The sequence below is a fragment of the Symphalangus syndactylus genome, chromosome 7, assembly GCF_028878055.3.
Source record: "Symphalangus syndactylus isolate Jambi chromosome 7, NHGRI_mSymSyn1-v2.1_pri, whole genome shotgun sequence".
NCBI lineage: Eukaryota > Metazoa > Chordata > Mammalia > Primates > Hylobatidae > Symphalangus > Symphalangus syndactylus.
Genome location: NC_072429.2, coordinates 56,649,861 through 56,671,132, shown reverse-complemented (window position 1 = coordinate 56,671,132; position 21,272 = coordinate 56,649,861). Strand labels below are relative to the sequence as shown.

Here is a 21,272-nt window from a genome sequence, read left to right as displayed (position 1 = left end):
CCCAAAACTAGCACATCCCCCAGGGATGTGTTTTGAAATATTGTAAAGAATGCCTCATCCTATTTGTAAACACTTATTTGCAGTTGCCTTACTTGGGAAATTGGCTAGATGTGAACTTAATTTGATTTTACACTTTTTAATGTAATTCCAAAGGAAACTGGGCTACTTTGATAAGCATATAGGTCCCTTGCACGGAAGAGATTAGAATATAATCATTCAGTAAGTTCCTTTCCTTCACTTACCCTGATTGACATTGTGCTGATGTTTTGCACACTCTGCTCAACCTCCATTTCAGCATGGAAGCTGCCTACATATTTACCAGGATTCCCCCATGGACCCCTTTGTGCATAAACAGTCAATGACAAGGGTGAAGGCCCAGCCTGCTTATAAGCATCTTTTATGCTGCCTGACCTTGCTCCTGGCACACCCAACTCAGTACTCATTTCTGTACTCCTTTAAAGGGCACTGTTAATGTTGGGTTTGCTGTGATCTAGGTTTGAGTACAGGGAGAGTGCCTTCTGTGTGTTGACCAGTGACAGGTAAAGGCTGTATCCACATGACGACGGTTCACTGAAGTTGAGAGTCCAGGAATAATGGGCTTACTACCCAGAGAAATACCAATAATTATGAAGGAGATGTCAGGATGATTTTACAATGGTGAAACAGCACGTTGTTGAACATGTGACTAGCATGGATGTTTAAGAGCCAAGAAAATGTGTGAGGAGTAAGGTCAAATTGTAGAAGTAAGAATATTCTAGTTAACTGGATCATATTTTGTTTTCCCTGTAGTATTTTTTTTTAGCACGTAAGACACTGTCATTAATATTTCTGTTATCTAATGTGCAGGCCATTTTTTAAGTTTGAGTTTGAATTAGTCAACATAGGCTAGGTAATGCTGGAAGAACAAATTAACTCTGCAGCCCCAGTGACTTCCCATAACAATGGCTTCTTCTTTGTTCACAGTGGGAATGGAAATTTGAAATGAAGAGGGGCTAGGTGAGACCATGTTCTACTTAGTCACCTGGGGACTAAGTAAGGAATTGTCATAGCCCATGGCCAGAGTAAGCTGATGGCCCTGCCCATATGTAATAGGGCTTGGAAGTGTGGGCAAGCATCAGGATATTAGATGATCAGCCAGTATTTCTGCAATAATCTGCTCTAGTGGTTACCAAAAATATCTTAGCCCCCATGGAGCCATAGAACACAGAGCTTACCACCCGTAGATCACACCCAACCCATCTCCAAAAATTCCTTCACTTGCTGCAACCATTTCTCAATTTTGAGTCTCTAAGTTGTAGATAGTTTTCTTATCACTACATCACATCCAGATGTGGATTATCTCATTCTGGGAATGTATAAACTAAGAACTGTGTTGTTCCAGGCATACTTGTAAGTGCTTGGGAAGCAGTAGTGAACAAACACACGAATTATCTGCCACATGGTACTTAAATTCCATCAGAGAGAATGACTAAACAAATAACTAAATATATAATAGTATGTCAGAGTTGGAAGAATTCTGATGACTTTAAAGTCTTTGAAATATATGATAGAAAGATCACTTTAAAATATTTCATAAGTTTTCTAACTTTTTAGTAAATGTGAAAACTTTAAGCAAATACAAGTAAGAAAATCAAGTTATCTTGGCAAAAAGAAAATTTACCCATAGTGATCTAACTAATTTGAAAACTGGGGAAAAATGGGAATGTTGTATTTGATATCTTGCTTTCCTTCACTTAACACTTCACAAGTACTTCTTTTTCGGCCTTAAACAGTTTTCAAAAATACTTTTTAATAGGTATAAACATTACAGGCTATATAAAAATTAATGCTTTTTTATTTTTTGACAACTTCTATGATCATAAATGAAATTTATACACATAAATCTTTGCATGTCTGAATATATCCCTAGCATAAGGTACTAGAAGTGAAATTACTGGATCTAAATGCCATGTATATTTATGACACTGGATATACTTTATGAAATAGATTTGTTAAAATGTTATGATTTCTCACTATTATTCCAACAATATAAGATATGCATATTTAAAACTTCAGCCCAAACTGTCATATTAAACAGCATATTTCCATTTACTGGCGAAGTTGATATTAAAAAAATGTGTTTATTATGCATCCCCATTTCTTCTGTAAATTATTTGTCATTTAACATTCCTCCTCTTTTTTTCTAAAAGGCTGTTAGTGTTTCTCTATTATGTGATACTTTGTGTATGAAACATCTACTTGCTGCAGTTTTTTAAAGTGGTAATTTGTATTTACTTTTTTTTATATTTTGACATTCAGGAGTGTTTTTATGCACTCAAACTTACCGATCTTTTTCTTTTTTATGTCTTCTATTCCTCTTGTGCTTAGAAAACCTTCCCTATCCTGAGATCAGTAAAATATTTCTGTCCTTCTAGTTATATTTTTAAATTTTATGTTTTTGATAAAAACATCTATGTGTAATTTATTTTGGTGAAATAAGACTTTGATCTGAGTCTCTTCAAATAGTTTATTTTCTTAATACCATTTGTTAGTAAAATAACTCTTCCTTTTTTCCCATAGGTTTGTGATACTTTCTTATCTGTCAAATTTACACACACACACAAACACACACACAGACACACACAGCTGCTTTTGCGTTTTCATTAATCCGTTTGAAATATTTTGTTTTTAATGTTGTGTGGGGAGTGATGGCGCCGGTACTTTTTGTCCCAGATGTTAACAAAAATACAAATAATTATTGGTACGTCTAAACGGAACCGGGGAGGGTTGTGGTACGGAGGCATTTAGGACCCAGGGGAAAGCTAGGCTCCGTATAGAAGGACAGAGAATCGGGCGCACACGCCTCCTACCAAAATCACAGCCCCGTGTGGAGCCCGAGCTCTCATTCACAGCTTTCTAGAGAAATCTGAGCCCGAACCTGCCAGAATAGGGGATTTCACCCACCCAGTTCAGCAGCGAGGACACCTGCAGAAATACATTCCCAAAGCAAGGCTGGGCGGCCGTGTGAAGGTATTTGTTACCTTTTTTCTCCCCTCTGTATTTGCAGAGCCTCCCCGCCTTTCCCCCGCTCTTGCGATGCCATGGCTGCGGCGTTTCAGCACTTCGGTATGTGGACAGCTCCCATCTGCAATCCCTCTGCACTCCATCCCTTCGCACCGCACCCCGCTCCCCGCCGCCTCCGCGGTCCATCCTCCTCCCGGCGCCCGCTCAGCCTGCGCCCCCTTACACATCAGCACCCCCATCTCCACCATCACCGTCATCATAGCCACCATCACCAGCGCGGTAACTATAGTCACACAACTGTGTCTTGCCACTTAGACAAAGCCCGAGGTCTGCAGGGTAGAGGGAAAGAGCTCAAGTTGACAGGCATAGGAAGGAAAGTTCAGGTGAACAAACCCCTGAAAACAAAGAGAGACGCCTGTTTGCGAGAAAGGGAAAGTGAAGGCAGGAGGGAGAGACCCCAGGCACGGGGACAGATGGGGCACTTGCCAGACACCAGCAGATAGCCAGCTGCCTTTCAGCAGATTAGGGTCTGTTTAGTTGAGGAAATTAACATGGCCTAGGGCATAATGTGATTCCAGAAAAATAGAAATGTAAGCTCAACCTGTGTTTCTGGTTTTCCAATGGAGAATCACCAGGAAGCAGGGTGGGGGTGACTGATGACTCATATTCACCCACACGTCCGTTTCCTTTCCTAGGTGTTTAATGCAGAAACTCCAGAATTAAGTTTTCTCTTCTTTTTTTACTAAAATGTTTTGTAAAATAGGGACCTCAAAGCTTAACTCTGGCCAAAATAAAAATAAAAATGATGGTAATGATTATAACTTAAGAAAGGGGGCTCTCATTCGAATGAACTATTTGTTCCGATGTTTCTTCCTGTCTACTTATTTCATTTCTATTTTCCAATCTTAAACCTCTCTTTGAAGCAAAGAAGACAGATCCTTTGCCCAAATGGCAAAAGTAGTAATGATATTCAGACCAGATGGCCTTGCTTTGTTCATCACCAGTCAAGGACTGGCTCAGATTTGGAAGGCGAGATTTTTGTGTGCTTTCTCAGTAATCAGGTGATAACACCATTTTCCTATAACAGTAAAGGGTAATAGAGTGCAAAAATTGAAAAGGCATTTTATGTAACTCCATTCTGCCAGGCTCTGCTTTTAGAGTGCTATCATTTTCTATCTTGGCTGAAGGGAATTTGGAACATCTTTCAAATGTCTGATTAATTTGAACCTGAAAGTCTAAGCCCAAGTCATAGTCCCTATTTGATTTAGCCAGGGTCATCTGTTTTATAAGAGCTAAGAAGCACCCGAAAATAAGTGCCTGAGCCTGTCATAAATAAAAATATTTTGCTGGGTGCTCATTTAATTGATTTTTACTGAACAGTAAAGCATTGGGATTTTCTGACGAGTTATTTTCTTATGAAATTAACATCTTAATTAAAAATGAGATTATTTAAATGGGAATAATAGGTCACATGTGACAAGAAAGTTTAAACCAGAGCACAGAAAAGCTTGATTTTAAAATTGCTTGATTTAAAAATAGAGTTGTCTATTTATTCTGCCTCTTAAAGACAGTGTAACAAGTTTCATCTAAACCAGCTTGCTCACCATTAGAGGCATCGTCGAAAATAAAGACAGTCATAAATATGTATCTTCTGGAAGAAGTTCTGAGGAAAATTCATACTTAATTCTCTTTGAGAATGAGAAAGAGTAGCATTGTGTCGAAAGTTAATTACTGCCACTAATTATATAGACGTAATTCCACCTGCCTCTAAAATTCATTCAGTTTTGGATCCCAAGCAAGAAAACTAGTAAAATATGTGGTGAAATGGATTTTATAGAAGAAAATTTGTTCATCCACATAATGTCCTTTGTTTGGTAATATCCACAGTAACCAAGACCTCTTAAAAGTCCCTGAGAAAGGAGATTCTTAAAACTCCCTTTTCTGTCTGTAAAGAATGGTTCAGCTCAGACAATTTTTAAAAGTGTACATATTGCCAATTCTAGCTGCTTCACACCAGAAACGCAGGCCAGGAATCCAGTGCCTCTAGAGCTTGTCTTCCTCTGCTTAATACAATCTCCTGGGGCTGGGGAAATTTTAAAACAATGCTGCTTCAGTGAGATTTACAGGCATCTGTCTGTAAGCAATGACTTTTCTTGACTGAAATGTTATGCTGAGCTTATTAATTTTTATAGAATGACAGTATCCTGGCTTCCTCGCTTAAATCTTTTCTACTGAGAGCTATTTCGCCTTTAAAAAATATTCTCAATAACAGAAATTACTCATTTTTATAATGCATTTAAAGGTGAGAGAAAATGTTTTCCAGCAGAGTGTCATCATAAATTTTTGTAGACATGCTCATAGAAGAGTGCCTTATTTTAGAATCATGGAGTAGACAGCTGGAAGGTCTTTCATTTCCCAAAAGGCAAAATCTTGAACTTTTTAGAATTGGTAGTGTCTGCTCACTTCTGAAGGTTTTACAAAGAGAAGCACTTTATTATCCCTAAGAAGTCTATTCACAACTTTACGTACTCCCTGATAGCAGAGCCTTCCATCCTTAGTAAATGGATCCAGGCTGACTTTGATCTTCTGTACTGTCCCTGTTACACAGTGACTCAGACAGAGGAGGCAGCACAGCAGAATGAGTATACAAAATATGAAGCTTGACTATATGCAATCAGTCCAGAAATATGTCCTCAACATTGCCAAGAGAGAACTTCTTTTCAACCTTCTCCCAAATATTGCTTGTTTTGATTATTGTTAATTTTATCCAGATATCACTGGAATAAAGTTGTTTCAAAAGAAGGTCCACAGTGTGAATTTTGACAAGTCTGCAACCTCTAACTGATGTGTGTCTCTTTATTGAAACTCATGCTTAATTACCAATCTAAGTCTTTCCCAGTTTAAGGGAAGTTTATATTCTTTTGCTTGATTCTTTATGGATTGAAAATGAACTGGCCAAACATCTCCTGCCCCATAAAAAGCATCCATTTATTGACATAGTAAGTTCATTTTTCTTCCCTACCTCTGATGCCTCCCACAGCCCTTTATTATACCTTCTCAGGTCAGGTTGCCCTAGGCTCTGTCCCTTTATGCACCTGTTCTGTGACAGGGAGTATCAGAGAAAGTTTCCTGTGTGGTAGGCTAATTTCCTGTGAGCTTTTGTGCTTCCTAGTTTCTGAGCCAGCAGAAATTTCTCCACGTGTGTTTGAGATGATCTGCTCTTGTTTCCAGGATGCTTTTAGCCAAATCTCCTGTTCCTAAATATTGTGCAGACCACTGATGACTCCTTTTCTATCTATGCTCCTTAAAATAGTATCAAAGGTCTTAGACAAAGTTCCATATATTTATGTGTGTCACTTACATAGCTTATTCAATGTTCATTATTTTATAGTTTTGGAGAAAGTAGGAGGGAAGTTATGGGCCTGGGAATAGCATGTTGCAGCGGGGCGTGTTAAATTACAGGATCTATACATAAAAACTTCTTAATGTGTGGTCAAATTAAAACAAAATAAACAAAACCCGTGAGATCTTTCTTTCTTTCCTTTTTTCTCTTCTTCCCTCCTCCTGTCCCTCCCTCTCTCTAAATTTCCCTGCCTTCCTCTCTTCCTTCTTTTGTGGTTGATATATAGAGCATGCAAACATAGTGAGAGTACGTAACAGGGTGATCTGATAAACTATTATGAGTGCCAGTGCTCCCATAGGTAAAGAACACATTGTGGGTACTTTTATGTTCCTCTTGGACAGTGCATTAGGGCTGTCCACAGACAGCGTGAGTTCTGGCCTCAGAGGCAATTAACCTACCTCTCAACACCTCTGGGTCATTATAAATCCTCTAGACCAGCTTTTCTCAATCATTAATTTGCATACAAATTGCCTGGGGATTCTGTTACCTGTTCAGTAGGTCTAAGTAAGTCCTGACATGCTGTGTCACTAACAAGCTCCTGGGTTCTGCTGCCAGTGCTGATGCATGGACCACCCTTTGAGAAGCAAGGGCAAAGAAAAGTTTTCTTTTTTAATATTCTCACTTTTACTTCTGACTATTAAATAATAACACTCATTCTAAAACAAAACAAAAACCACTCCATGTTCTGAAGAAATAAGAGCTCAGAAATTCTATTTCTAATTGAGGAGAAAGTTATAAAAATAGCTTCTTTCCTCCCACCTCACCCTTAAGCATGCTGCTGTGTTTTACTTTTCCCAGGCAGTTTTCTTAGCTGTGATTCCTACTGCTACCATTGTCTGTGCAATCACATCCAGAAGAAGGGTCACAGTTACATGGATCTGCTGGGAAAACATTTAGTGGAAAAGGGGGCAAATAGAGTTAATGGCCGTTTTTGGGTGAGTCCTACCTTTTTTGTCTTCCTTTAGGTCTTCTTCCTTAAAAAAGAGAGTCTATTCTTAGAGAAATACTCTTTCCCTCTGAAGACAGAAGGGTCAAGGTTTTTGTTTGTTTGTTTGTTTTCCTTTCTCTTCCCATTGATACCCCTAGGAAGCACAACTAATCTGTTTTAAAAATTGGGATATCAACTGCCAATGACTTCTTATGGGGATAGTTGAATAGCCTACGAAACATTCCAGTCTAATATTCTATGACTCAACAATTATTTCCCTATATATTATCTTTGTTTAAGACACATTGAGGTGTAAGGTAAATGCTACTTCAATTAAAGACTTTTTCTACCAAACACAGTGAGGAGGAACAAAAATCTCATACTTTCCCTATAAGTTGGCTTTCCCCTCAACTCCTTGCATTATTTGCCCCAAAGAAAACTGCAAAATGATTCTAGAATCCTCTGTCACATAAGTCCTTCTTCCCTGAGTTGGAGTCTATTCTAATTCTGACCTGGCATCTATTTTGGTTACAAAAGTTTTCAGTGTCTCTACTCTGATGGAGCTCATTCCAATCTACTTTTAACATTTCTTGAGAGCAGGAGCAAATAGGAGCAAATGATTGTGTGCTTCTTTGCTGTTTTAAAGGGAGCCAAGGGAGTCTACACAATGAGTATTTATGTGGCAAGAGTTAGTCCTAGGCTAGGACTAAGCTAAAGGTGGTGAAAGGTGGACTGTGTAGCTTGGGCTAAATTCTGGTCACACCACGCTTTCAGATAATTCAGTCTCCTCTCTATCCTTGTAGACTACTCTCCCTGCCCCTAGTACAGATAGTTTTTATCTGTAAGTTGGCTAACATTTAAAGAAAGCCAATGAATTCGGGGTCACTTTTTATCCACAGGTCTGATGTTCCTTAGCCAGCACTCATGCAGAAGTCCTACAAACCATAATGGCCAATCTGAAAATTAATCCATCAGAAAAAAGACTCCTTCTGGTCAGCACCATGGAACATGTAATCAACCAGCCTCTGAGATTTAAATATAGGCTAAATAGGCTGTAAGGGAGTGTACTATCTTTCAAGAAAGATTTCAGATAGAGTTACACTTAAAAAGAAATATTTTTGTTCACTATGATTTTCAATTTTGGCTTAGATATATCAGCAGCATCTATTTTTATTTCATTCAGTATAAAAATTCCTTTTGGTATTCCTAGGTAAAAATTCTTATTCAATTTAAAAATTTGAAGTAAGTTTATAGCAAGGTAAAGAGCTACAAGGGTTAACCCAATTCAATATATATTAAAAATTTGGAAACATAAATTCACACATACCAATGGATGAGGTAGTTGGTTAGACTTTCATGTACAAAGTGTTGTCACAGGTATTAATTTTTCATCCTTTTCTTGTAAAAGAAACCCACAAAACAAATATGGCTATTGTTTCTTATTTTATATTTGTATTAATTTAAATTTATGTGTACTTAAAAATTGTTCTTTGTATTACTAAGAACACCCAGAAGCCATGCAAATTGGAGGTGTTGTTCAGCAGTTATTGATGTTCTTATATTTCAAATAATATTTAGGCTTTACAGATTTTATCTTTCTGATCGTGACAACAATATTTTATTTCCTCCCCAAATTTGGGCAATTTTACAACATCCCTTAAATGATGTCCTTTGGGACTGACAGGGTGTGGATGTGTGTCTATTATGTGAGTGTACTTGAGTGTGAGGGCACTGGTACTCAGAGTGATGTTAAACAAGGCACCTACTTGGAGAGCAGAGTCTTGGACAAAATGTGGGTAGAGTAGGTTTGAGTGCAAATCTTTGTTCTTTCAGCCATATCTAAATCTCAGATTCATCTTTTCATCTAATAGTAATAACCTACCTTTAAGGATTGCTGTGGAAATTAGACTATATAATATCAAAGACCTTGACACCTGATAAGTACTCCATGAATATTTGTTGGTTTTCCAACTTTAAGACAAGCTCATTATCTGACTTAGCTGTTATGTGCCCCGAATATTTACCTGGATACAGCATAATTATAATATCAACAAGAATTTACAGTTAAAGTAAAGTAGATCTTTTCCTTTCTCAAGCACTTTTACCAACATTATTTCACAGAATTTTACCTCAGCACTTCCCAGGGAATTATCTTTCTTCTGTCTGTTGCAGGATCATTGTAACAAAGAAAAAAGATAATGGATATAAAATGCTTTGAAATACTGCATACACACATACATATACATATTTTTAGATAAGACATTGCTAATATAATTCTGACTTTTCCTGATGTATTGTATGTGTGTTTCTGAAGATTATAATAAAATAAATGAGAATAATAGATCATAAAATTACCAAATTGATTTCATTTGAATTATAGTTTTCTGAAAATATTTTTATGTTTAAACTCTTTGATTCATAAAGAATACGGTGTATGTTTGTAGATGTACTTTCTTAATACTAAATTCTGTATGAGGAAATACAAAAAGATTTTTTTCTAATGTAAACTCAAGATGAAATATAAAACTAGAATCTACAGATAACATTATTTTAAATATCATAGTATGGATACTCTTCTTTTCTCCCTCTCATACAAAAATACCATTACCTAATTTTCTAGTTCACTGGAAAAGGTGTGGATTGGAGTGAAAGGAGGTATCCTCCACCTTGGCCTTCCCGGAGGATGTTTGTGAATTACTCTCCATGCATTTGAAATGGTGTCTAAATACAGAATCATTTGGGACTAAGCCACATTGCGGGGAGATGGCCTCTGAGGCTTACATGAATCTGCCTAAAGTGGCCTGTTTGATCATCAAGCACATTTCAATGCTGACACCATGCTTGGCATTCTGCTAGGCATGGCAATCAATCCTTCAAACAGAATGACGAGATCTGTTATCTTTGATCTGTCATTTTTGCCAAAGGAAAATACCTAAAGGAAGAGCAAAAATTAGTGATTGCTAGAAAAGGCAGAGACAGCTAGATTTTGAACAGCACCAGTCATCTTCCAATGAAGGAAGGAGGAAAAGATGGCAACTGGACGTCTGTAAGGCAGAGTATTAAGCCACCCAAGAAAATCTATTAATCCATTGGAATATTTAGGCTGATAGAATGGTAAGTTTGAAAGGAATTTTAGGGAACCAGAGTGAGGTTCTGAAACTTGCAGATGGTCACATAGGTCTTAAATCATAAAGAATAAAATCTCTCTGCTACACATAAGAGACAGGGCAGCATAACAGTAAAGAGCGTGGGTTCAGAGAAAGATTAGTTTTGGCTGAATCCAGTTTCTGCCTCTTAGTGTCTGTGTAATTTGGGGCAATCATTTAACCTCTCTGTGCCTTAGTTTCCTCATTTGAAAAATGAGGACAATAATATACTCATTTCATACAGTTGTTCTGAGGATTAAATACTATAGTCTATAAAAAGAGAATCTGCAAATGCCTAGAACATAATAAATAGCTATAATACATAATAAGTATTATTATTATTAATACTACCAGCACAGAAAACCATTTCCACTTCTTCATGTGATACAAGTTCAATGTATCCATTTATAATTCGGAAAACTTAAATGAGAACCAAGTCCTTTATGTGAATAAAAGATTATAGTCAAATGAAAATGCTAAGTCCTGGTGAACATTCTTCATACAGCCTTTCTAGTGCCTTAAATATTATCAACTGAAGTTGTTATTTAAGTAGCAGTCTATTCAGACTTCTGGTATGAAGAATTTGCCTTTAACAGAAAATATCTATGTTATCCTAAGTTATGAAACCCAGTGACCCTGGCTTAAGCATTCTCCCCAGAAGCTTCTACTGTATGCTGATCACAGAATAAAGATATAGATTGAAGCAAATTTACTTCAGATATTATAGATTGGAGGCATAGCTGTATATGGAAGCAGGCCATGAAAAATGCAACCTCAACTTTCCTTTTGAACCCATAGTAATTTATCTCAGAAACATTGTTGAGTTCCCTGAACTGTAAGGTAAGTAACTTGCCCCAAGCTTTAAATCTTCTGTAGGGAATAAGTCATGGCTGTGCCTTGTGCTTTAAGCACTGTGCTCCACGGCATGGAACTGTGAACATTACCTGGCATGCTTGCTTTAGGGAGGTGAGAATCTGAAGCACGATGTGCTTAGGCTAAATTCTCCAGGAAAAAAAAATACTTTGTAGATGAGGAAAGACATTAATTAATCAGCCACGACATCTCATTTAAGGATAAACTGTCCTGGAGGTACTGAAACACTTATTCACTCATTCAAACATTTTGACTACTTTCTTTATTCATGTATTCTAGGTCTATTTACTGAGCATCTACTTCATGGCAGGCACTGTGCTAGGCACTGAGGATGTGGTGGTGAATGCAATGAAGTCGCTCTGCTCATGGAGCTGACCCTCTTTTGGCCACACCGTGTATCAGGGATACACAGATGAATTAAATCCAGGCCTTCTCTGTAAAGTGTTCTGGATAAAGAGAGAGAAAGGAAAATGGCAGTAGAATGTGGTGTGGTCAGGGGTGTGGGACTACTTTGACCTCTGAAGGCCAGGAAGGGTTTCCTGGGGAAATGAGTTTCAAGTTTACTTCTGAAGGGTAAAGAGGAGTCAATCAGTGGTTATTCTAGGCAGAGAGATTGCAGCTTTTACCAAGGCACACAAAGGTGAGAAGAAGCTGCCGATGGCTGCATGGCCAGACAAGAAATCTGGAGAGTAAAGAGACCAGAATATGAAAGGTCTTGAAATCATGTTACATAGTTTTATACCTTATCCTAGGACAACTGGATGCTAATGATGGATATTAATCAAGGAGTGACATGAGTATATTTCAACTGCGATACAGAGAATGGGCTGAAATGCAGAGAATGGACTGGCAGCAAGCGTATCAATAGGGAGAATGTCACAGGACTAAACAGATGAGTAGTGATGCAGTCTAAACGAAGACACTGATCATGGGGATGGAAATAACTGGGCAAGTTTGAAAAATGTTATAGAAGTGATTGCCTGATAGTGGGCGATAAGAGAGAGAGTGGAATCATAGTTGACTCCCAGGTTTCTAGCGTGGGAAACTGCATGGAAGATGATGTCATTCACTAAAAGACAAAGGCGGAGGAGCAAATTCAGGATAAGGAACTATGATTCGTTTAGTTTTGAACAGATCGAGTTTGTGTTGTCTGTGAGTCAAATAAGTGGAGATGTTCAGTAGGCTGTAGAATGTGCACTCTGAAGATGTGAAGGGAGCTACGGACTGATGTTGTAGATGGCAGGTCATGGAGGCAGGATCTTGGAAAACACTAGCATTGACGATGTGAGCACAGAAGGAGAAGATGGAGTAGAGAGGGATAAAGAGCTAAGTGACAAATCAAGGGTAAATGGAGTTACAGAAAAGAATGGTAAAATGGGAGAAGGAGGTCTAAGAAGGATGATGCAGTCAACATCAAATATTGAGAAAGCTCACCTACAGTAGGTGCTGAAGTTTGTTTATTGGATGTAGTAACAAAAATGACATCCATTAGTAGAGTGACCATCTGTCTGAGTTTGCTTGGAACCTGTTGTTCTAGCATCATTATTATTAACACCCTGTAGTGCGTAAGTTTGGATAATTAGTTAAATCATCATCCGTGTCATTGATCAGTGTGAATAGTTTCAGCAGCATGTCAAAGATAGATTGCAATGAATGTAGGGAAGAACTGGAGAAGGAAGACATTGGGTGAGGCCGCTTTCTGAAAGGGCTTTTGGAGAAGGAATTTTAACATCAGGTGGGCATTGAACTAGATAGATTTTGAAACTTCTTACAATTCTGGGAAGAGTTTGTAATACTATTTTCCTTTACTGTTATGAGTCCTCAAAATTAGTGAGAAGTAAGACTCTTCTGTTTCTTAGAGAACATCACAGAGCTAAATGCTATTTTCTTACAAGTTATTTTACAAAGCCAATATTTTATAAATAAAATTATTTTTATTATTCTATTGTCTTGAAAATGAATACCAGTTACTTTTTTTGTCTCCTCCATATCCAAAGACATATAAAGTAGAAATATATGAGCTGATTGTCTCTCTTAAGAAATTACTGTTAGTCCTAAATTAAGCAGAAAAATAATCATTTAAGTAATTTTGTATGATAAAGCATTACCAATAATGATTAGATAGGGAGTAAATAGTCGGCCTCTTATTGCAGATAAGATTGACTTAAGAAAGCTAGGAAAAATAAATGCCTCTAAGTTTATTTATATTTAGTGTGTCTTCTGATTTTGGAAACTTCCAGGTTAGACCAAACAGATGTCTGCAAGAGTTCAAGCATTTATGTTTAAAATAAGATAGAAACAGTATGGGTGTTCCTCTGTATACCATTTTGGTGGAGAAATCATAAGGGATGTATCTGAGGGGATTAAAATATCATTATCATAAGTAAAACAGCATCTTAGGAAAACAGGCAGGTTATATACAATGGAAGGATTTTTAAGCCCATATGGACATTGGGTTGGGTAGAGAGCCAACCAAGAGTCTCAAGTCCCTCTGCTTTCCTAGTAAAAGAATGGCAAATGCAAATAATAAAGCCATTTGCAAATGTCCCCGTGAGCCTGCTTGCCCATTGTTGAATTTGATTATTAGAGGTCAGGTTTCCAGCCATAAGCCTGTCCCCACCCCCACTCTTCACACATACTGGTGGAGGACTCCTGTGAGTCACGAACACTGGTGGGGTTAAAATAGGGGAAGTTTTTTATAGTTAAGGTGCAAATGGCTGGCTTTAAGAAAATGGGGGAAAGGGTATTTCTGTGAAAGATACTTCTGTTTGAGAAAAGAGGCCAATGGGAAGCAATAAATTGTACCATAGCTATAATTTCTCTGCCGTATCCAGGCCTGTGAGTGGTCCCATAAAGCATGCTGTCACAGAGAAGTATCCTTCTCTCCTCTCACTGTTTCTTAAAGTAATTAATAAAAGTGCATGCTATTGCTAATCTGGTCAAGCACTACTACGTTAACTAGTCAATGGAAATAAAACGTTCCCAAATATATTTCAAATATTTGCATATTAGATATTCAAGCTGCCTATAATCAACTTATGCTCAATACCCCATTTTAAGGATAATTTATCATTTGTTCTTTGGACACCTAATCTAATCAAACCCACAGCCTAATATACTGTTTTTCTATCTAAGCTCCAATTAATTTGCCCAGACTTTTTTTGTATCATCTCTCTTCTGTTTCTTTTGTGTGTATTTGTTTTTCAGTAAGCAATGGCCTCAGTTTTGCTTCTCTTTTGGATGAACACCACCACATAGGGCCCGAATGTGAAAGAAGACCCTCTATTTGTCTATTCCGGGGCTGCCTGGTAGTAAAACACTGTTGAATGGGCCACAGTTTCAGCAGACCATCAGGTGAATGGGACCAGTCTCTCTTCTTCCAAAATATCAGAAGGTAAGCACTTGGAACGGAGATTTGGCCAAGATGACCCATTTACAGGCTGGACTCAGTCCAGAGACTATAGAGAAAGCTCGCCTGGAACTGAATGAAAACCCAGATGTTTTACATCAGGATATTCAGCAAGTCAGGGACATGATCATCACCAGGCCTGACATTGGATTTTTACGTACAGATGATGCCTTCATCCTGAGATTTCTCCGAGCCAGGAAGTTTCACCAAGCGGATGCCTTTAGACTCCTGGCTCAGTATTTCCAGTACCGCCAGCTAAACCTGGACATGTTCAAAAACTTCAAGGCAGATGATCCCGGCATTAAGAGGGCTCTGATCGATGGGTTCCCCGGGGTGCTGGAAAACCGAGACCATTACGGCAGGAAGATTCTTTTGCTGTTTGCAGCCAATTGGGATCAGAGTAGGTAAATGTAGATAGTGTCTTTACTTGGTTTTTCTTTGCTGTAAGCATCATCACTGCATGTTTGGGGTTGTATGGCTTTACATGTAATGGATTTTCATTAAAAAATATTTCACATGTTCACCAAGGAAGCTTTAAGGCCACAGGTGTGCTGTCTTCAAAACACAATTCCAGATGAACAATAGAATTGTAACATTAGAGTTGTAAGAGACCTGAGAAGTCATTGTTCTTTTCATCAAAGTGGGTCATTCACTTTAGTAAAATTGAAAGCAGATCTTCTAGAAGAACCATATATTCTGTCTTTGGTGTTCTCATCTTTAATAACAAAAACAAAAATGGAGTTAGTAGATGGCTTAATATCAAGTATTTTCAATGCATAAAATAATTTCTTGGATCTGCTCCATGACTTGAATTACCTCTATTTCTCCCGAGTGCCAGACATTTCTGTCCAAATCCCTGCTAGACATTTCTCCCTGAAAGACCTATAAGGGACCCCAAACTTTACATATCCCAAACTGAAAGCATCATCTCTTTCACTCTACCTGCTCTTTCATCCACCTAGTCTCTCAAGCCAGAAATCCAGGAGCCATCCTTGACTGCCGCTTGCTTTGGTCTTTACATCCAATTAATTGTCAAGTCCTACCACTTTCTTCTTATAAACCTGTGAAATCTCTTCACTTATCTTTGCTTCCGTTACTATTGCCTTAGTTTAGGTTCTCATCATTTCTTCTTTCATTACTGTAACAGCTTCTTAGCTAGTATCCCTGCCTCTAGTCTTATCTCTTCTGAGTCATTCCAGGTTACACCGTAACCAGGGTGACCTTTCCAAAATTCTGTTACATCAATTCCCTGATTAAAGTTCTTCAGTGACCTGCAAAGCTATCGAAATTAAGTAAGGTTCTTATGATCCACCTTCTGCATTTCCTGCTCTGCTTCATCTTCTGCCCTTCTTCACATCCTCTGGTCCAGCTGGTTGGGACTATAAGCCTTGCCTTGAACAGTTGAGGTTTTTAAATGCCTCCAACCCTTTGGACTTGACCTGTCAGACACCCAAAGGAGAGACAGCCATCCCCTATCCCAACTCCAATCATCCAACTCCAACAACACAATTTGCCTACTGATGCATCTTTATGGTCCTTGAGGAAGGTAGTTTTCTTCTACTTCCCTCCCAATCCTGTTTTTCTCAGGTGTCCTACCTCTGTTTGTATTTCTATTAATGCAGTTACATGGAAGTGTAACAGCTACCATTATCATAGCTAACATTTTGAATACTAATGACAAGCTCTGCTAAGCATTAATATATATTACCTCATTTAACCCACCTGAGAACTTTGCCTGATAGATATTAGTACTATGACCCCTCTTTTGCCTTTGATGACATAAGGCTTTTAGAAGTTAAGGAACTGACTCATGCTACACAACTAGTGAATACGGAGTGGGAGTTGGGTGTGAGAGCCAGTTGTCTTAATCCGATTTCATTGTAATTGTGTGTATACTTTGTGTATTCTTATCCCTCCTCCCAAGACTGCAGGTTCCTTGAGGGCAGGGGATCATGTCTTTCTCATGTTTATGTCTTTGGTGCATGGCGCAATATCTAATGAATGTTGAATGAGAAAGAATAATGAATCAATTTCCAAAACATCACCTATGAATTGAGCTTTCACAGAGATATAATCATTAACATTCTTATGTTTCAGGGGGAGACATAGGTTTAACCTAAAAATATATCAACCCCTATAACCATTAAAAGGAATTTCTAAAGTGCCTCTTCACTGCCTCATGTCACTACTCTTCCTCTTCAAGATGATAACAGTGTAGGGCACTTTGGTGACCACTGGCTGTTTTGTGGTTGATAAGTTGGGGTGGGGCCATCTAATCTTGGAAAGGTATTTGCATATTTTAACACTATCAGTCTAGAATTTGGTCAGGACTCCACCTGGGCCTGGGCTATCTTTCCATGTTTCTACTCTGTTATTCTGTAATGATATGGAATAACATCATATATCATATCATAATTAATATAATTAATGATGAGTCTCTCACTACATTGCTTCACTGATGAGACAGATTTTTAGGCTTAAGAGTCATCCATCTTTATCATTCACTCAACAAACATTCAGTGAGTATAGACTTTGTGCCAGAGCTTGTCTTGGGGAACTGAGGACAGCGATGAGAACACACAGTCCCCGCCAGTGAGGACCCCATGGTTCAGCCAGATGCTTAGCAATGGTGCAAACATATAGATGGCTCACTCCAACTGCAATAGAATAATTCTTTCTGAGACACACAACTCATTGGTGCAGAACATCAGTGTAAACTAGAGGCAACAGCCGTCCTCCCAAAAATGGCACATCAACATTTTGGATTTTGAAATAGGAAAGTATTGATAATTCTGGAGAATAATTGTATTAGTCCATTCTTGCATTGCTATAAGGAACTACCTGAGACTGGGTAATTTATGAAGGAAAGAGGTTTAATTGACTCACAGTTCTGCAGGCTGTATAGAAAGCATTGCAAGGGAGGCCTCAGGAAACTTATAATCGTGGCAGAAGGTGAAGGGGAGGCAGGCACATCTTCATATAGTGGAGCAGGAGGGAGAGAGTGAGGGAAAGGTGCCACACACTTTTAAACAATCAGACCTCATGAGAATTCTGTCACCAGACAGCACTAGGGTGATGGTGCTTAACCATTAGAAACCACCCCCATGATCCAATCACTTCCCACAAGGCCCCACCTCCAACACTGAAGATTACAACTCAACATGAGATTTGGTTAGGCACATGGAGCCAAACCATATCAATAATTGTGCTGACTTCATTTATGCTTAGTTGTTTTCAGTGTTCTAGAACTTCCATCTGCTAAGACAGATTAGGCAGAGAACACCAGTAAATGGGGACAGACACATAAAGAAATGAGTCATAGTAAAATATTTTATTTTGTGTTAGGATTTGGTCCATGTATATCCCAAAATGTGTTGTTAAGAAGAAGAAACAAATCTCTTAGTAAATAATCCAAATGTTTATGATTATGATAACCTCAAACAAATTACTTCACCTCTCTGTTCCTCAATTCTCTCTCGTGTAAAATAAGAAGTTTGAACTATGTAATTCCTGAGATACCTGCCAGCTCTAATGGCTCATGAATGTGAAGCTTATTCAGCCTGATCCTATGGATGGGAAGGGACTTAAAAATTCACTTTATGGTCTCCTAATTCACTAGACTTTTTAAAGTAATCTCTCTTTGCACTCTCCCACTCCACATTTTTCAAACTGTGCAATATTATTTGTCCCAGATCATTATCATTTAAATAAAAAGGTGGTAATGGCAAGACTATTCCATTGGCAGCCAAATATTTGATGCAAACAAGCCTCAGTTTGAATTTAGATATTGTCATGTTGTTTACTGGTTATATAACTTTCGACAAGCAACCTCCCTGAGACTCAGTTTTCTCATCTGTAAGTTGGGAATGAGAGTGATGTCTATCTAACAGTATGGTTGGGAGGATTGAATGACATAACGCACTGAAAAAACACAGCTTATTGTTTGATACACTGTAAGCACTCTAGACATTAGCTTCTAGTATTATCACTAATACTATAAAAGACTCCATGTAAAAAGTAATAGAGGACAGATGGTAAAATGAATTGCAACCCTGGGCTGGGCTACAATATTTGAAAATGGGAATGGGGCAATGAATGTGAACTACGGCATGCCCATCCTAAGCACCTGTTTGCTTTCTCCCCAAATGTGTTTCCTTTCACACAGACCCAGCCCTGTGGGAACCAAAAGGCCTGGAAAGGGTGATACAGCTTTGCAAGGAAATGACTTCATTCTCACCAGGGGCCTGAGATGACTGGGAAGTCATTTGAATATCTCATGTGAAGGGTTTACTAAGATTAAAATGGTTAAGAATATTTATTAAGACAGTGTAAATCTCATTCATCTGGACCCAGACACATGGACAAAAGCTCAGAACAGTGAGCGATGGGAAACTATCCCATGAGGGCTCATGCCAGGCTCTGCCTGCTTGGGTTCAACATGGCAACCGAGGCATAGGCAGTGCCTGGGCGACCTGAGCATAAACTGGCCTTGCCCAGACATTGGACCTCAGCAGAGAGCTAACTGACTTCTTCATTTTTTGAGGCTGCCAGGCTGAACGGAAACCAGATGGATTCAATCAGCTCCCATGTATTTATTCAAAAAATGAACTTGGCCCTCCTAGAGTGAGCAGAGTTTGTATCCCAGCTCCCCAGCTTGGTATGTAACGGAGACCTAGGTAACACTGTTGGTCGATGAGCCCTCTGATTTTTCCCACCTAAACTTATATAGACATTGGCAATAATTCACCATTTGCCCCTTTAAGATCTGATGAAAAATAAATTCATTTCTTGCTTCTTTCTAAGCTGCAGACTTGCACTTGGTCATAAGCCCATTTTGCCATGAATGCCCCAGTGCTGGAGAAGAAAATCTGAGCATAAAGGGCACATCTTTTTTTTTCTGGATTTCACGCAGTTAAAAAGAAAAAAAGGTTAAAATTGGTCAAGTTATTTTACTTTCTAAGGTCTCAATTGTATCAAGTGGAAACGATAAGATATCTGGCATATGGGGCTGTTGCAAGAATTAATCACAATTGCCCTTTTTGGTGGTGTCCAGAGGCCAAATAGAAAAGTGATTAAGTGCACAAACTCTGAAACCTGATGGCCAGCTTCCAATCCCAGCTCCTCCTAACCTGACGTGGGGTCTTGAGCAAGTTGCTTAAATCCTTATTACCCTCAGTTTCTCACCTGTAAAGTAGGGGTGACGAGGATCATAGGTGAGTACTAGTTGGTGCTCAGTAAATGGGAGTTGTTTCTTAAGAAACAAAATCAAATCAGGCAAATACCTAGGATACTGGGTCAAAAGATGTACTGTCTTTTGTAATAATTTGTTATTGAGGTAAAACATATATATATATATATATATATATATATATATAATTTAACATCTTTTCCATTTTTTAGTGTACAGTTCAGTGGCAGTACACACAATTATATTCTTTGTTCCCCCTTCATCCTCCCTCCCCGCTCCCCTTCCCCTCTCTGGTAACCACCAATCTACTCTCTATCTTCATGAGATTCACATTTTTACCTCCTGCATGTGAGTGAGAACATGAAATATTTGTCTTTCTGTGACTGGATTATTTCACGTAAGATAATGGCCTTCAGTTCCATCCATGTTGCTACAAAGGACAGAATTCATTCTTTTTATGGCTGAATAATATTTTGTTGTATGTATATATACTCTATTTTCTGTTTTTTAACTTTTAAATTCAGGGTACATGTGCAGGTTTGTTACACAGGTAAACTTATGTCATGGGTTTTTTTTTGTGTAGATTATTTCATCACCCAGGTATTAAACCTAGTACTCATTAGTTAGTTTTCTTGGTCCTCCCTCCTCCCCACTCTCTACCCTCTGAAAGGCCCCAGTGTTTATTGTTCCCCTTTATGTGTCCATGCATTCTCAACATTTAGCTCTCACTTACAAGTGAGGAAATGTGGTATTTGGTTTTCTGTTCTTGTATTAGTTTGCTAAGGATAATGGCTTCCAGCTCCATCCATGTCCCTGCAAATGTCATTATCTCACTCTTTTTTATGGCTGCATAGTATTTCATGGTATATCCAGTCTATCACTGATGGGCATCTAGGTTGATTCCATGTCTTTACTATTGTGAATAGTGCTGCAATGAACATACGCGTGCATGTGTCTTTAATAGAATGATTTATATTCCTTCGGGTATATATCCAGTAATAGGATTACTGGGTCAAGTGGTATTTCTGTCTTCAGGTCTTTGAGGAACTGTGACACTGTTTTCCACAATATTTGAACTAATTTACACTTTCACCAACAGTGTATAAGCATTCTTTTCTTTCCACAACTTCACCACCATCTGTTATTTTTTTATTTTAATAATAGCCATTCTGACTGGTATGAGATGGTACCTCACTGTGGTTTTGATTTGCATTTCTCTAATGATCTGTGATGTTGAGCCATTTTTCATATGATTATTGGCCACATAAATGTCTTCTTTTGAGAGGTGTCTGTTCATGTCCTTGCCCACTTTTCTATGGGGT

At 38.4% G+C, this 21,272-nt stretch overlaps 1 protein-coding gene and 1 long non-coding RNA gene across 3 annotated transcripts in view; one reads left to right on the top strand and one right to left on the bottom strand.

Annotated features, from left to right (window-relative positions):
• The first annotated feature begins 2,837 nt into the window (after positions 1 to 2,837).
• Positions 2,838 to 21,272, top strand: part of CLVS1 (clavesin 1) — a 210,776-nt gene continuing 192,341 nt past the window's right edge. Inside the window, exons 1-2 of one of the 2 annotated variants that reach the window (XM_055286305.2) lie at positions 2,838 to 3,009; positions 14,561 to 15,166. In XM_055286305.2, coding sequence (XP_055142280.1) covers positions 14,712 to 15,166 — 455 coding nt within the window. In that variant the 5' untranslated portion in view covers positions 2,838 to 3,009; positions 14,561 to 14,711. Of the gene's footprint in view, positions 3,010 to 14,560; positions 15,167 to 21,272 lie in introns of those variants that run through there. The other variant, XM_063643286.1, reaches the window with a different exon arrangement.
• Positions 14,622 to 16,117, bottom strand: LOC129486418 (uncharacterized). Its single transcript, XR_008658969.1, has 2 exons — positions 15,705 to 16,117; positions 14,622 to 15,477 (listed from the first exon to the last, which is right to left on the bottom strand). It is a non-coding gene; the product is annotated as an uncharacterized lncRNA (long non-coding RNA).